Source organism: Varroa destructor, unplaced genomic scaffold, assembly GCF_002443255.2.
Source record: "Varroa destructor unplaced genomic scaffold, Vdes_3.0 BEIS01000007.1, whole genome shotgun sequence".
Taxonomy (NCBI): Eukaryota; Metazoa; Arthropoda; class Arachnida; order Mesostigmata; family Varroidae; genus Varroa; species Varroa destructor.
In genome coordinates this window covers 33,102,651-33,120,693 of record NW_019211460.1, presented here as the reverse complement: position 1 = coordinate 33,120,693, position 18,043 = coordinate 33,102,651, and the positions used below count along the sequence as shown (strand labels likewise).

General features: G+C 39.6%; 1 protein-coding gene and 1 long non-coding RNA gene across 23 annotated transcripts in view; both read left to right on the top strand.

Annotated features, from left to right (window-relative positions):
- The window catches only part of LOC111254876 (uncharacterized), a 32,345-nt gene extending 20,479 nt beyond the window's left edge, over window positions 1–11,866 (top strand). For 13 of the 22 annotated variants that reach the window (XM_086975552.1, XM_086975551.1, XM_086975554.1 and 10 more), the window contains 3 exons: window positions 117–326; window positions 6,818–7,002; window positions 9,799–10,075. In XM_086975552.1, coding sequence (XP_086831678.1) covers window positions 117–326; window positions 6,818–7,002; window positions 9,799–9,918 — 515 coding nt within the window. In that variant the 3' untranslated portion in view covers window positions 9,919–10,075. Of the gene's footprint in view, window positions 1–116; window positions 402–908; window positions 974–1,611; window positions 1,846–6,817; window positions 7,003–9,798; window positions 10,076–10,466 lie in introns of those variants that run through there. The other 9 variants (XR_015317591.1, XR_015317596.1, XR_015317595.1 and 6 more) reach the window with 9 other exon arrangements.
- Window positions 10,503–15,667, top strand: LOC147754607 (uncharacterized). The gene is made up of 3 exons (XR_015317597.1): window positions 10,503–10,643; window positions 13,634–13,710; window positions 14,743–15,667. It is a non-coding gene; the product is annotated as an uncharacterized LOC147754607 (long non-coding RNA).
- Window positions 15,668–18,043: the final 2,376 nt, after the last annotated feature.

Here is an 18,043-nt window from a genome sequence, read left to right as displayed (position 1 = left end):
TCTGTTCGTGATGTGAAAAAGAGCTTATTTAACGGCATTGGCGGCCGTGTACAGCAACGAGCATAAAGGAATGGGCTCAAGATGTGTTACATTGCGTTTATTTTGACCTATTTCAGGCACTCTGGTGACTATTGTTTTGTACCTTCTCCAAGATTCTGTAGCAGAAATTACGCTTGCATTGAGACCCTGTGCGCGATTCGGTGTCGAGCTGGTGTGGCAGCAGTTAGCTGTGGCCTCGTCGGTAACTCTATGGAGAGGGCAATGGGTGTGGTTCGCGTTAATCTTCGAAGAATTGGCCTCGATGTGGTTTGTGACGCTAGCCGCTGGTTAGTTCTTCATGGAATGAAAGGCTTTGTGAATCCTAATGATATTCAAAGAGGAAAAATTCAACAGTTTACCAGGTCAAGTTCATCATCTCAAGTCGATTAACTTACGATAAGGTTTTATCTTCTCTAATCCTGAAGAACAAGGTTCGGTTGGGTGTGACGAGCAGCTCTTGATCGAGACCATAAGCTAAACGTACCCACTGAGAATTCACTCGACATTTTCGCTCGTTGTGGTGCAATTTCAACGGTTCAAATCGGTCTCAGATTTTCCAAATAGATATATCATATGGAATCGGTTTCAATCAAGAGAAAAATAGAGTATTTCTCAGATTATATTAGACGCTCCTTGTCCGAGCAGTCCTCTCAATATAAGTGATACGTCAAGATAGTTCATTGCAGTTCGTAAGTTTAAAATCTGGTTGTTTGATATCTGAATTCGAAGGAACAATAACATGCAATTATGTAGAAAGAATTTTATAAATGTAATAGAAATAACACATACATATTAGCAGAACGGGGATGAAACGGAGGCAAAGTAAGATACGCGCCGACGAAGGTCTGATCGTAAATCAATTATTTCAGTGAAAACGGTGTCAAGTGCCAGAGGTTGCTTTTTGGTGTTACAAAACAATCTGCTAATTCCATAGGTAAGATCGAACACCTCTCATTAGTTACGAAAACAAAGTGAACCTGTTTGAAGGGTCAGTAAACGATAATAACCCCATGGAAACGTGGCACGCGTACAAAGATATCCTCAAAAAAATGGCTCGGGAAATCTCAATGTGTGAATTGCATTATCTAGAAAGGTTAACCATGTTTGTTATTCTTACCGTTACCGCTAATTATCTAATCCCCTTAAACTTTTATTTTCTGTTGAACTCATACGAACGATCGACCGTTGGAAGAGATAAAATTATTTTAGAATTATAGAAGATATTCTGAAAAACAGCATCATTATAAATAATCAAACCTTCAATCGTAGAAAAGTTCGAAAACATTATCATAACATTATGAAAGACTTTTACCAGACATTGCGATCACTTTTGTTATATATATATGTCTCAGGGTGTAAGGACCACTTCTAATTTTTTGCCCAAAGCTTGACAAAGAAGCTATTTCGTCAGTATATACATTGTGAACCTTTCCTATCGGATTCTTAACCTTCGAAGAGCACGGATTCACATCAAATATGCCTTTCCCTATTGTAATAACTACTCTATTCAAAGCACGTATTGACGTGACTGGCTGAAATTGTTGGACCTATCTTTGTTTGTATTTGCATCAGGTCTAGGCGATACAAGGACGGAGGGACCATAAGACGATAGGCGTGGTACCCCTGTTATTCCTTTTACAAAAAAAATTGTTTCTATACAAGCACAGACAGTCTGGCGGAAACTACAACAGAACACTGTATGTCTACCTATGAAATGCCCCATCTGCATGTCTTGAAGGTTATGTACTTCCGAGTCGATGTATGATAATTCTACGACGTCCGGAAAGCATTGAGACTACTTTGTAGGTGAACATTGTACCGAGAAAATTTTCCTTGCCTACTTCTAAGTATCTTTGTTAATTTTATATTATTTCAAAACGGAATATATATTGTAAACCCGTCGAAATGTAGTATGGCTCGTATACGATATGCTGATGCTAGTCCCAGAAGCTACCGTAAATATTCCTCGAGTGGTGAGATAGTTTCTATATATTGCGACTACATCGACCTACATCGTATCACTATCAAGCTGAAATGAAACAAACCGCGATATTTTCGAGTACACGAATGCAACTGCACTACGGTAGCGTTGGCCAGCATATGATTGAATTTAAATCGACTGTTCTGAGAAGGTGCGTCTTTATTTTGTGGATGATGCAGGTTCTGTCCTGATAATAATTCGACCTGGCTTTGTTGTTTGTTTGTTTGGGGATGTCCTGCTGATAACTCACCGTTCCTAGAATCACTGATAATTTTCCAGCCAAAAAAATGCGCGCCGTTTAAACTTTATGCACTATCAAAGCGTTGTTATCGACCATCTTGTCAAGGTGACAAAACCGTTTTCAGTTATAATTACTACAGCTTTGATGACACCTTGAATTATGAAATTGCGCCAAGCATAGTGGAACTTGAAACGTTCTCTGACCTTTTAGTTTAAGATCCAGTCAGTCAACTTATGCACGAGACGTTAGGCAAAAGGCGATATACCTTTTGTCCCAGAAACCGGTCTTTTATGTGAAAGAAATCAAAAGTACCTAAGATACCGCAAAATGCGCTCTTCTCCTTTTCTGTTATCTGATGAACCTTGAAACCGAAGAACTTGCAAACTGGCTGGGCTAAATGATATTTGTTTCCCCAACCCTCTGGCAATTTCTGAACAGCTATGTATCTACCATTCGGATTTTCATATTGTTTATCTACGGCTTCTCAAAATGAACCGATAGTGAATATGCGTATCTGTAAATGGTGCTTTTTAGGGTATGGAAAGTCCCGTAATCACATGAACATGGACCTAGAAACTAAATGGCTCAAAGCTAACGTGGGTTATTAGTCTCCAGAAAGTAATTGAGGTATGGTGACGACGAATGGTGTTGTCATCAAGAAACCAGACTGCGTGTTTTCGATTGCCGTGTTAACGACCTATCAGTCTCTGGAGAAGCTATAGATAGCAATTTCTACACACTTTGGCGAGCATTTTATAGTAGCAGATGCTTCTGATGTAAATTGCAAGTTATTACCTCACGTCCGAACTTCGACATCGAGCTGGATTTCTTTCTCCAGGGACACGGCGTTCTCCCATCTGGTTCTTTTCCGACTGGCAATAGAGATCTAATTATGTCTCGTCTATAGCGACCGTATGCTCCAGGTGAGCTTTTTGTTAATTAAGGTTTTATAAAATGTACGTGGAATACACAACACGCATTTCCAACTGGTCTGGAGTCAATTCACTGGGTACATAAATTGTACTCAGTTTCGCCGAGATTACAGCTTAAGTTCGTATCGTAAACCGCTTACAGGCTCGTTTCCGCGAACGGTGACTAAGCCGACGTGATTGTTTCCACGCTCTCTGAGCTTCCGTTCAATAATACTCCATGTATGATAATCTAGTGTGTTAAACTCTGGCCTGTCTAGTATTCCTGGTCGATTATTTTACGACAATTGTATTCTTAATTCCTTTTTAGCACTTTCGCTGTGTCACGTAAAAGTCAGATGCCGTCGATATCGTTGACCAGGATACAAGCAACCAATGCTGTACTAACAGGCTTATGTGCGCCGATCCACCGTTTCGTTGATGAACATATAATCTTTCTTCAGACACTTCAGCTGTCCGCCAGTGCACTGAAGTTTGCGAGGCATGCCGATAAATTTCTTCAGTAATGCGTTCGCCTTTCTGGAAGAAGGATGCTGGTATGACGTCTCCTCACTGGACACTACACACAGAACACGAACTTTTGCCTCTATCCACAAAGGCCGCATCCTTTAGGTCGTGAGCAGGTCAGCAATCATTCACGCCGTTCATTTTTTCATCCATAATAAAAATTTCACCTCAGATAAACATAAAGGCAATTTGCTGCTCCTCTTCCGAAACAACTAAATAACAAACAATGCCGGCAAATTATTTCCGTTTTATCGTTCTTAGAAAGCATCTGCCTAACTTTTATGACGTGACCTTTATGTGACGTGTACTTGAGGTTTTCGTGAATCATCCGTGACTCTGTACGCTTACCTAGATCAAATACTTTCACACTCTTGTCGAAATGAAGGGTTCACTCGAAATGCGGTTCAAGGCGACAGTAAATGGCCTCGGAACCCGTTTTCTACCGTGGCTTCTTCGTCACGTTGTGTTAGACATTACTTCTGCTTTTTCTGCAAGTGCACACTCATTTTTGGAACACTGTCGATTTAAGGGTTCACAATTTCGAGATATATATATGTATATATAACAAGACGTTAAAAAGCACCGTATTGGTTGGTGCCGTAAAGGTTGGGGATCCAAGAAGTGTATGAGATATTTGTACGACACCGATCTTACAAGCTGAAGGGCTAGAGCAAAGGCTAGAGATAGAGTTGCGGCTTTATCCATCTCTAGAACATATAATACAATGTGTGAAATGACAAAATACCGTCATCAATATCTGCAGCTGTATGACGGGCACCCGACTGCGAAGTACCTCACTTCTTCAAATTCTTTATTACATCTTAAATAATGTATCGTATAAAAAAGTCTTTCGTCCGTTATCAGGTTGTCCATTTAGGGTTATTACAGAAATGTATGCATACAAGTATTTCCATTCAGTTAATACTGGACGTGGTATCGTTTTTTGTAAACGCCTATCGAAAACAGCTATCTAAAAATGCTTCAAATAGTACGAATGTATGTACACTGCCGTTTTAACTTCCAGTTAAAATCGAGCCCGCAAGTTATTCTGTGGAGCGATGTTAATTAAACGAAAGAATTACTCTTGATAATATGTCAGCTGTAGTTGACTATCAAATCCATCGACTAGCACGAGCATCGAGGGGATTTGCCAATCCTGGAAGTGAGCGGGGATCCTCAGATATCGTTTTGATATATGAATAAAGTTACATACGCCATAGGTGGCAGATATACACAAACCTGTTAGGAATTTTATAACGTTATTGAAACTCTCGTTTGTTCGGGAAAAACAAATACAATTGATTATACTATATACACTATAGGCCAGTGTATCGTAAAAGACGAGACGGCACCGTAGCTATAGAAACAGCGAAAGTATTTGTGAACTTCAAAGGAGTGTGGTTTTGGACGATGATCTCAATAATGGTGGCAAAGCTATTCGATAAGCGACGCAAAAGTTCCATGCGTTTGGAGTTGTACCACCTGTGGTACTGTGACATCCGTGTGTTGAACCGGGCGCCGCCACTGTTATTGTTTATGTGACTTCGGGAGCGATTACCATCAACTCGTCTTTACGCCTCTTTTTTTTTTTTATTTATCTTTATAGCTCATACGTAATACGTGGCGTACTGATTTTAATGTAAACTGTTCCGTTCATGGCACAATTCATACAACTGTGCATGATGCTGGAACCAAGTGTTTGTTTATTTTAGTGTCAAACGGAAGTCCTATGTGCAGGGCATTTTATGGCGAGGCAAACATCTTTTGCCGTATTTCGACTCATGTAAATGAGCTATTATATTACAATTTGAAAGCAGATGAAATAAGCTAGAGAGGGCGGAGAACGAAGGCGGGATTGATGTGATCAATTTATCGTATGTTGTTTTCTTAAATAGAGCGGAAAAAATATGGCGCATGCATGCAATATATATGCTAATGTGCGTCTGTGGTCTATAGACACCTATTTACTAGCCCTATATGCGGCATTCAGCTACCGAACGACTATCAAAAGTGTGGTAGCCATCGTTGTTTGAAATTTATAGGACATAATATGCTATCAATTGATATGTTGCTTGAAGGGAATAGCGGCAGAGGCGCTTTCAGCAGATGGCATTAAGCGAGCTCAGAACTGAGCCAATCGTGAGACCATTTCAGCAAGCACGTCAAAACAGTAAAACACAGTATGTGCTTAAATTGTACGTACGTGTCCTGTCTGTAAAGATCACCTAGTTTTCGGATAATGTGCACCTGTGTTTGGTAGCATGTTGTTGACTGAAAAGGTGGTCCAGGCCAGGCAAGTTCGCAGCTTCCGGACAGTGATCAGCAGGGTTGGTTTCTTTTTTCTAACGAAATTAGACAGTTAGCTTGTGGCAAAGGAGGCGCACGTTTACGTGATATTGATATATGAGCTAAAACGATTTCATGTTGGGCTCCATGACTGGACGTCAGAAGTGACATATTGTGAGAAAGCGCGGATGGCATTACGGTGAGCATAGCTATGCGAAGATTCGAAAACCCAGTGTCGCACAACCTACTTTTTCGTGTGGGCTAGTTTTAGAAATGTACTACTGTTCCAATAGGCAATTCAAGTTTCTGTGACAATGGTATCTAAGTTTTGAAAACGAACCGCTACTGCGATGACCCTCGAAAGTTAGGTGGCCAACGATTAACAAAGTTAAAGGCGAAGCACATACGTTTCAACATCGATTATTGCCATCGTGTTCGTTGTAGTGAATTCAAAAAATTGAAGAATAGGACTAGGATTGACGCCATAGCAGATCTCAGAAACCTCTATTGCTATCAATATGCTTATCGTTTCACGATAGACTGAACCATTTTTATAGCCCGGTATCCAATACGGATGTACGAATCTATAAAAGTGGCCGAATCAAAGCTGGTTTCAATTCGACTCGAAACAAATTTCAAAAAATAACTAAAACACACATGAACTATACTTAGCCTGACTTGGCCTTCGTCACAGTTTCTGACAATATCGTTTCCTTTCAACGTTGCTCAGTCTGGCCTACGCGACCTGTGTAGTCAAACAGATTGGTTGCCTATGCTGTACGTTTTAGATAACATTTCAGCGAAAGCCAATTCTAATTTCGTTTTCAATTTCAGGATGGATACTGACAATACTGAACATGGGTGGTCTTTCGACCCAGCTGGGTGCTGTACCCGATCCGCCGTTAGACATAAGAACCGATGTGATCCGGTTCCCGATAGATTATGTTGCCCAGATATATAAAACGCACGTTCAATATACGGCACTTATCAAACAACAACAACAACAACAACCTGGCCAGGTAGGAAATAGGAAGCAGGTTTACACCTGGACAGTTTGAAGCGTTGAAGTGGTCAGCTTACTTTTCAGCAAAATAGATTTTCGAGTGGATCATTCGTGTGGTAGTGGCACACTACAAATATATCGTTCGATCCTAATGATGCGGGTGGCGTCCTTGAGCTATGTTGCAGGACATTTTACGGCCCGTCCAGTTGGGTGTTTGAAGGCACAATGCCTAAATGCGGAACACTCTTTCAGATATCACTCCGTTTTTATTCAAATAGATCGATTTATTAGGAAGTCACAGTAATGCTGAGTGTTCACTTATTGATACCTTTTTTTTTCTTTGATAGTGTATGTGAGTCATGGTTAAAGGCTCCTACATAAGTTAGGAATTCTTAGCAAAGAGGTAGGATGGATGCCGTTTGTTACGTAATGGATTTTACAGAATTCGCTTCAAGCAGAAGTCGACGATGTACGCGATTTGCGATGGGCAAAAGTATAAGTAACGAACAATATGAACTTCAAGCTAAAGACTGTTCTCATAACCTTAATGGATTATCCTGTTTACTGAGAATATCAGTTTTTCTAAGCATGTTACATTACAAACACAATATCACATAACTGTATCAACGACAATTGAGGCATCTGAAAGATAATCTTATCGACTATTAAAGAAGACCATCGATTGCAAAAAGGTACCTCCTTCCCGGGTAATCGATAATTATACACCGTTTTATGTAATCTATAAAAAAAAAAAAAAAAAAAAAAAAAAGACTAGAAATTCGGCTTGCTGTTGGCATATTATACGCATCTTACAACAACGAGTATTCCTGTAATTTAGCCAATTCAATACTTGGGTTTCACGGCTTACGTATTTGTACATTTTACCTTTCAAATGAAACGCTCAAGGATCTGGTCAAAGTTAATGCAATTTTAAGTGTTAAGAAAAAAAAGTTGTTAAAAATCAATGTGTTGGTGACCTCTGGTTTGGTACTGTACAGTTCTATAGTCGTGTAACACCGTACATGCTAGTATTTTTCATTTAAATCAACGTGTTATTCATTCTGCCGTACACCTATATGTGTCTTCCTACCTGTAATATGGTCCTAGTAAAAGCCTAGACCTAACTACATGCGGAACCGCAGTAGAAAGTGTGTAAATGCGCTTTACAGTTACTGAGTAGATGTTGACCCTGAACTGTAACACCATGTCGGCGCTTAGACATCAACACCCAGCCAGACAACAGGCCAGTTCTGTGTCGGACAAGTCAGATCGTGTGTTTGATTAACTTTTTGACCCACTTCCTCTAAACGAACGAACGCACAGCCTGAGCTGACTACGGACACTCATCGCTGGTGTCGACCCCAATTCGTTTTCAAAACGAGTGACCGCTAAACTATAATATCAAAATGCAAATTTTAGAATTCTCCGGAGTCAGCAATTCCCGACAGCATCACACGTCCTCTACAACTGAAACCGAGGACTCAGACGTGCAGTACTACTGCACGAACGTTTGAAATTTCGCTCACCGCCTGCAGTGTTTAACCTGCAGCCCATATGACTGGGTCGCTTCGAAGGGGCAGTAGCAACCCAGAATTCAGCAGTGAACGTGGCGGTCTAGAAAATAATCATTAATATTATTTGACAATTCATGATGAGAACTAATACGAATTGCATAGGATGAAATTAAATAACGCGATGATCGATTCTACGTTCAATAACTCTGTACGTGACGTAGTACGCAGTAGCTTTCGCCCAAAACGTATATTATTTTTGTCGCAAATGGACGAACGAGGCTTTTATCAGAATCTATAGGTTGGCCAACCTATAGATTATGATAAGCGTTGAAATATGACAAAATTCAAGGGAAGCGAAGGTAAATGGATTCAGGCTCCGGAAGAGCTCATTGAAATCGATGGTAAACTTCCGAGTAAATTACTAACAAGTAATAAGGTTTAACTTTAAATTGCGATATAGAGAGCGACGGACATACATGGAATAAACTTAGATTTTCCAGCAGATACCTAAACGAAAGCTTGTCAACTGTTGTTGACAAACAGCTTTGCTAGCAGGATTTGTCAACATGAAGTAGTTACTGGTTTGCGTTACCGCCGTCACACTTAGTCGCTAATAAAATGCCAAAAATTGAGTTTTTAATTTTGAAGTGGAGCAGGACCTATTCGTGTCTGCTTAAGTATTTTCACCCCATTTACCCATGCGGACCAGTTAAATCGTAGGGTCAAAAAAAGAACGTAAACACTTATCATTATAGTAAATGTGATAAACGCTGATATTGGATTGAATATTGCTGTTTGTATGATTTCCTTTCTATATAGAAACAATAGAAACGGCATAGAACAATATATAAAAAGCATATATTGTTCTATGCCGCCTCCCAACTGAACAATGCTCAAAGGATACCATTATTGTCGCGCAATAATGCTACTCGCTGCTATTGCTTTTGTGCGCTGTTCTTATGCAATATAAATTTACTTATTTTTAGCGTGTAAACAACTTTCTCATTTGGAAATTATGTACAAATATCGACGGCTCAGTGTAATTCGAACGAATATAGGAACACAGCTGGGGACCAACGTCTGATATCCTTTCCCTTCCCTTTGATATTTCTTACATAAGCCGTCCTAGGGCCGTCCTAGTTGCGACGACCTCATACAAGCTATCACTGATTTGAACTAAAATAGATTTTCCAGCCGCGCATTCAACAGAGGCAACAATATCTCTAATCTATCCTGTAACACTGTCGTTATTCTAACAAGGTATGTGTTTTTTCGTTTTGTAAATGCTGTCTTTTCAGAGACTGAGTACATCGCCGCTGTCGAAGCCATTGTTGAAGACGAACCGCGGGACAGCGAAGGCCCTCTATCCGCTTCTCGACGAAATTCAACTTCCATTGCCAGATTCTTTGCCAAGTTGAATTGGAAAGAGTGTTTCCTTTGTGCTGGGCAACCAGAGCCTAGTGCGATGACCAAGCTAAAGGAAAGCACAGATTGGCCGCGTCCTGAGCAGCTCAGACATCGGAAGGCCAAATTTGAAAGTAATGATTTAATAAACGCCGTCAATTTTTAAAAGAGCTCGTGTATAGCGGTTGTACACTCAAAACTACCAGTTAAATATAAATTAATATAGATACGCAGAAAATAAGCTAGTCATTCATCTGGCATTGTAAACGAAAAAAAAAAGAACGAAATCAAGATATTTCTATAACTATTGGTATCTGCAATATTTGTTTGTAGCTTAGCGAGAAATAGAACAATAGGAAACCTGCAAAAAATGTCACTCTCCATATAGCGTTGGTTAAACCAGCCAATAACTTAGCTGAGTATTGGTTATGTCGGTATTCGAACAATGGACTAATGTCAAAAAGCTGATGAAAGGAGAACAAGACTAAAAGGTGATCCTTTTATCATCATTCTCTATCACACATTTGTTATTATATCTATATATTATTACGTACTATTTTAGTTATTTGTCTCAACGGGGTACAGTTATAAAGTCAGAGGGTCGTTTGACGCTATCAAAGCGGGTGTCAGTGAGCGACAAGAATCTCACAAATACAATTCGAGACGGAGCCATGGTACAAGCCAGCTTCTGCGAGAAACAGTTACCTTTCTTGCCACCCTAGAAGATCTCGATGTGCCTGTAAGTATGTTTTAAACAACTGTCTATTACGAAATGAATACGTGTGAATGTAAGGTTAGAATGACGCGCCATGGGCGGCGCCGTAAAACCCACAAGGATCTCAGTGGTAAATGGAGAATCGCATCGTAGAAATTGCACATATATCTGTAAATGCTTTTGCCCTATGGGTAGCTTTACGTAGACCACATGTTTAGTTGCAGGGTTGCGAAGCTTTACCTTCTATTTCTACCTACTAGAAATATATATCCTGATAAGAAGATAAGGAGATGATAATAATAATAACATGATATTAGGGCAAATTAGACAAATTTTACAACTGTACCTTAATTAGTAATTAGAGCTAAAGTAGGGTAAAGTGGGCGCTGATAAATATTACTGGGTAGTTATAACGTATACAGTTATGAAGCGATTTCGAGTTCTCTGCAGAGGAACAAACCTTGCATCTTGCTTTATGCCCATGGAACTGATCGAACGTTGCATTCAATGAAATATTCAAGGCGAACCAAAATCATGCTGTAAATGAATGTCGCACTCTATTAATATCTAATTTTTGATATTTTACTGCAAATACGTTTTATACGTGGTAAGCTGAGTGTTTTCGGAGCGATATAGCCTACGGGTCATGGACAGCCCCTATCGCTGTTTTGCCTTTGATCACTTTCAACCCCTAGTGCTACCAAGGCGTACTCGAAGGTTACCCCCTTTTCTGTGAAGGTATAATAACTATTCATTGTATTGTCCGTAACTATTAAGTGGGCCGACGGATTTAGATAGATTTTAAACTATGAACCGTTATCAAGAGAACTCGCTTACATTGAATCTTTAGCTATTTATTGCTGTATATTGATTGAGTATCATCGGAAGATAATAAGCTGAAGAGAAAAATACCATTTAATATGAAAAATCAGCGCGTAGTGGTTAAAAGTCGGTTTCTCGAACGTAGGAGCCCTGGTAAGATCCGTCGAAGACTGGTAAAAAAACCTAATCAACGAGGGCTTCGGCGAAACTACATTATGTTATAGGCACGAAATTTTAAGAACGGAAACTGAAAGGTTAAATAAAGCTCACAAAGTAAGCAACTACATCTTAGACCCATAGAAACAAAGAAACTAACAAGCCAGAGTGTAGACAGCCCGCTCTCTGTGGGTTCAATATGTAATTCTTCAACACACATGTTATAACCCTAGAACGAAAATGCTGAAAATAAAGAAGACGAACAAAAATGATTTTCTTCAGTTCGGGACAGCTAGCGACACGGGTAGGGCATTCTTGGGAGGTGTTTGCCTAACCATCACCAACGGAAAATCGTCGGGAGCACATCGTCACAGTAGAGAAAACGTCCGTTAGTCTATACCGTCCAGTAAAGAAGGATCAAACGATATAATGGCGTCGAACAGATACTGCCTAAAGGAAAAGTGGTGCTGAATATACTGAGCTCCTGAAGAGCTACATGGACGTGTGGTGCGCGGCGTACGGCACGTTTACTTAAGGACAACGTACGACCTCATTCCAAGCTTCAATCACGCCCTGGACCGAGAAGAACAGGATCGAACAGTGGTTTCAATACCCACATAATTTAGATTAAAGTCCGTCCAACTTTGATTGTTTTTGGTTCCAAAAAGGCATAGGTGATGTAATGTATTTTAATACGGATCTTCTTAAACTCTCGATGAGTGACTAGCTTTAGTATGGCAATGCGAAGCGCAAGTAAATAGCTTTCGGGACGCACTAAGAGCCACTTCAAGGAAAAGTATATCTCGACAGCGTATAATTTCTCCGACGAGATAATAAATTATTTTTGAATCTCTTTAGAACAATTAAATTCTATTTGGATTTCAGACGTTTGCTATCGCGTGTCGCAACTTAGCTATTAGACTGATTTAGTTGAACATGGTGAAGTAACAATCAGTTCTTTTACGGTTCCTCTCGTATATCCAATAAAAATGTTCCCAGAATCAGTGTTTTTGCGTGTAAAGGTGACAGCCTTGGGCTGCGGCGCTGTAATGGTTAGTTCACCTAGGCAAAACAAAGCCTTTCTTAGTATAGCATGTGTCTGCTTAAACGCTGAACTACTGTCCGGCATTCAGATGTCCTATTCGTTTAGGGCCGAAAATAAACAGCGTTCAATAGGAGAAAATCTACTGCTGGAATTAATGAACAGTTCGATGATAACCAACTATTTAAGACGTAAACATTGGCCAAGGCGATCACGATGTTTGACTGTCAAACAGACTAAAAAAATGATGATACCGCAGCCACCCTCTATTCCCGTTGACATCTGGGAAGCTTCATCAGAATCTTTTTCACTGCGAAACAATTTGAATTGATAATGCTGAAATGAAGCGCATCATGTCGTTAAGGTTACGGAAAACGTCTGGGACGTAAACAGTGTGTTCTATATTGTGCAGTTTTTAACCTGGTGTTGTTGGGCACCACAGCAACTGGTCAAGAATTTCGAACAACCCATCGCCTATTCTTGTCTGGATGCGTAATAGCAGCTTGCTTTTTGAGCAGTATATGTATATCATTATACAATTTATCAGTCAATAATAGTAACCCCGATTTCTATATTGAATTACTATCGCAACTTACTTCCGTTTAGCTTTTTGTCGAATATGTCGAAAAAATAAGATGTATATTAAAATGTTTATATTAGCTTGTTCCGTTTGAAATGGCTCCATTTTTTCTAATTTCTAAATTTTTGCCGCTATAAGAGCCTGCGGCGCGAGAGGACATTAAGTGTCAAAAGGTCATTTTGATACTATATATGATATTGAGGTTTCCTTTTTTTTTTTAATTCAGAAGCTATCGAGATTTTAAAAAGTGCACCTTCTCTGGGGCCGATGTTTGGTGGGTGTAGCGGATTGGCAAGAATTTCCAATCGTAATCTCTACGTTTTTGCTACCGTGGTCGTCGTGCAAAATCAATGGTTCAGCGTCATTCGCTAATTTGGCTTGTTTAAAGCGGCACTTTTTTACCTGTTGTTTCAGCTGTCAACAACACATTTCAGTCGTCACTGGCAAAATGAAGCTCGTGAAATATCAATGGATCATACCTGCATTAGACTGTAAGCTTTTAGTTAGCCCAGGTTAATACTACTCATTCATAAGTCGGGACGAGAATGGGTCGCCGTGAAGGCAACGAGAAGCAAGCGTCTCTACACCTCAATTTTTGATCCTCCTTCAAATCACATGTCACCTATTCGTCCGTTTTTTTAATCTAAATTACCCGATTGAGATAAGCAAATATAGTTGGTATATTTACTAATTCACATCTTCAATTCCAACACTAATCTACGTTGAAATGGGTCGGCCTTTATCGAAGCTCGCAATTCAACTCCAGGGGGGAGTATGCCATGAGGTTTAAAAATATTCTGGATCCTTTTTAACCAAGTGTTTACGATGTCTTTGATTATAGAATTCTCACCGACTACAAGGTTTACTCGGCGATCTTTTCCGCCGCTATAACTCCAAGATGGAGGTCATATTCGTGTTCGAATTTTTTTCATCCTCCATGGTTTATGGATCCGTAACCGTTTTCGTTCTAGGAGACCTTCAGCAGCGTCAATAGAAATTATTTTGGCCAAGAGAATTAATTTTCGTAGTATTATTACGGTTACTAAAGAGTACCTTAAAAGAGCGTTTCCGAGAAAAAAAAGGGGTTAAATATGGACCCCTGCACTTGTAAGAGAACAAACAGGTCGTCTGAAAAACGGTTTTTCACACTGGGATCTTTCCATACAAATAGGCCCATATCTGCTGAACCAAAGTGCCTGATATTAAAAAATCATCAACGAGTATTAATGTGATATATAAATATTGAATTTCGTAAATTCCATAAAAAGCTGAGAATATGTGGCTTACATTTTATCAGAGACCAACTATTTTAAAAATGTAAAACAATTTTAGGCTATTTAACCAAATAAAAACAGTCTCCGATTTTCTTCAAATGTAGATCTTCATTAGTAACTAGATGATTAAAAAGAGGCTGCATTTTTAATCTAATTGTAACCGTCGTTGTCATTGTGCTGCAGTTGTTACGAGCTTATCTTGTACTGTTTCGTATAAGAATACATTTTAAAGAAGATGTTAACCGTCAGATTTGGAGTCGTTTGATCAGTGCAACCCAGCAGAGTTAATGACCTCGAAGCTCATTCTGCCCGCCCTATGGACGTTTTGCCGACCTTCGACTCCCTTTCACCAGGTGCTTCATCATACAACGCAGTAATATGCTACTGTTAGAAGATCAGAACCATGGGAATATATATTGCGGACGGTTACTGGCTTACCCACCAATCTGAACATCATAAAAGTAACACTGCTTCAGGAATACAAATGCAGGCCAACCAGGATCAGACGATAGGCAAGGCTTGCCCTTGATTCAGCTTATTCTAACCCGAACGAATCTGTACGGAGTGTGCTGTTGGAGAAGTGTGGGACCGTCCATTTAGCTAGGTGATGTGGACTTACAAAGAAACAAGGTTATCAAAATGTATGCTCTTAAATTATTTCAACAGTAAGAGGTTTTAAGTTTTCGACCTAGGTAATGGTGGTCAATTGACTGATGAATACTCATTGACCATGGCAGTCATTGGCGAGCATCAGTGGTTCACACTATGGCCTAGTCCCTGCTTTTATACTTATGCTACTATATTGTAGTTTTTAATGCATTCTTATTATTTAAACTATTCTATATATACATATAGTAGCCTGCAGTTGCGCCTATCGCCTTTTTCGGGAAAAGGATAGTATAAGGACAAGGAGAAAGTTAGCATAAATATGCAGCCATCTAACTGCTATTAAAAGTAAAATTTCTCCTATTTGTAAAATGTTGAAACAGTAAATCCTCGCATCGATAACAGATTCAATATGTCTCGGAATACAAATAGCAATTAAGTTTTAAAAATAATCGTAAGAAAGAATAAAAACATATTATTATTATTATTATTATAGAAACAATGCTAAGCAAGATAGAAATGCAATAAAGGAAATAATAAAATAGCAACTATTTGTTTTGACACCTTATACATTTTTCTTATTTCTGCAATGTAATACAGTTTGCATTTACCGAAAAGCCTTGAAGTTTAACTTCAGAACAAGTTTGTAGTTGCCTTTTTTTAATTATGGAACTTTTATTCGGTTTATTCTTTTATAAGCTAGTGATTTTTAACATGATGTGTTTTTTTTCAGTATATGAAATGACAAAAGGGGCGTCTCTTGGAATGTGTCGATATTTCAGTACTTAAGTAAGTCGACTTTGACGCGCAAGCGCGAAGTAACTGAGGTTTGAAAAAAAACATTAACAACACGATTATAAAGTAAATAAGGCAAGTTGAAATGCTATACATATATATTTCAGCCGAAAGAAAAAACGAATTAATGAAATAAAAGCAATTGGCTCTAACAATCCGAACGTCGAGCAGTTGTAACTGTAGTTGACAGCGCATAATAGAGATAATGGATTTCCTTCCGATCGACTTGTGATCCGAAAGCGATCATGTCTATCACACTTGATGATCTACTATGTACCCATAAAGAAAAAACAACGTATTGTGTTTTACGCTTTACCGACCTGGATTCGCTAGAAAACCAAGCACAATCTTGTAAAGAGCGAAGGCAATATACTTCCTCTAATCGGATGCATATAGCAGCAAAAACACATCTAATAACGGCAGTGAGGTGGTCTGGCCTTGAAACCGAACTTGGGCAGACGCACTTCGTTCTATACGCTGGGCTAGTGACCTGAAGTAATGCATGACAGCACGTGCCAAATCTGAAACTAAGAACATTGATTCGATCACTTTAGCCAACATGGCAGCTTTTTAGCGAAGACTTCAAATGGACGGACCTTATAGGAGGAGAGACCAGCCTGTAGGTGGAAAACTCTTGATTTTAAGGAAGCGATTCGTAGCGTGAAAAACAGACAATAATATATTGTTAGAGAATAATATATTATAGAAACAGATAATAAACAGATAAACAATAATAGCAGTGGTGTAAGGCAACTGATAAAAGTAACGCACTATCATTGTAGATAAACGTTGCTTTCTGAATTTTGCCTGTACCAGCTGAGAACTGGAAGACAAGCTTATGGAACATTGTAGCGGGAAGCTGGGCAGTTAAAAGTCTGCTAAAATAGAAAAAAAAAACAGAAAACACATTTTACAACAGGACGTTTATTCGATCGTTCAAGATCAAGGACAGAAGCTAAATCTGAAACGAGGAGAATCTCGGCAACTTTTTTTTATTAGACGTTGAGGGCAAAGTGACTAGACTTCACAACTGTGTCGTTTATCTGGTTCTGTGGGACTCTCACTCACTAAACCCCGGACCCCTCGAAGACTTGGGCTTTGGTTCGCAATATAGTTTAATATCACTTCGAAACCACAGCGTGTAGGAACAGGCGTTGGGCTACTATTCCCTTTGTCCTGTTCCGGTTCATCCTCTGTTCAGGCTCCCCTCCTCCACGGGTATGCTAACTCCCGGGCAGGTCTTGTGCCCCGCTCTGCCATAAGGGCCAAATGTAGAACATCGGATCGTTGCTCGTCTCGAGCTTGTCCTTCTATTGTTCTCTTGCAGCGCATCCTTTCGAGCTGTTCCTTTTTTCAATAATGTCGTCAAAGAAGGTCGTAACCTTATTCCAGTTTCCCCTGTTCTTCGTCATCATTTCCACCATTCCTTTTACGCTACCCTTTATTGCTTATCTCTGACCCCATTTAGTGCCTGATAGTAAAGCACAGTGTGCCTTACTTCGTCTTTCATGCCCGACGCGTAAAGTATGCAGGTGTCTGCTTGCGCCATACCAGTCCCTTTTCTCTTTGCCGAACTAAGCGTGGCTGGCATCCACGTAGATCGAAAAACAATTGCGGCGAGAAGCACGTTGTTCACGCACGTAATCGTTGACTACTAATGCGATTGCAACACAAATGGCAAAGAAGAACATCTCTTAGCAGTAGAATGGGATCTTTCTTGATGATATGAAGGTGCGCAGCCCTAAACCGCCAATGAATCATCAGTCAATTCAATAATCATTTGTTCCAACTAGAACTAGTTACTTGGCATTAATCGTATATTTTGCATTTTGTGAAATGTATACTAAGCGATAGGTCTCCGTTAAGAAACTGTGAAGATGGCGTGCAACAGCTAATAGGGTGGCCAGCCGAAGACGTTGCATCAAACATGTGAGGACCATTCAGGTACCTTGTGCCAAAGAATAGCGCACGAGGGACAGACGAATGCTGCGTGGACTCATGATGGCTAATAGCAATTGGCAAGTATTATAATAGGAATACAGATAATAAGCAGTTGCTATATATATATATAAGAACACGCGTATATATATGCGTGTTCCTGCATGGGTTATTTATCTGAGTTACTTTATATACGCAATGAATATCCTGA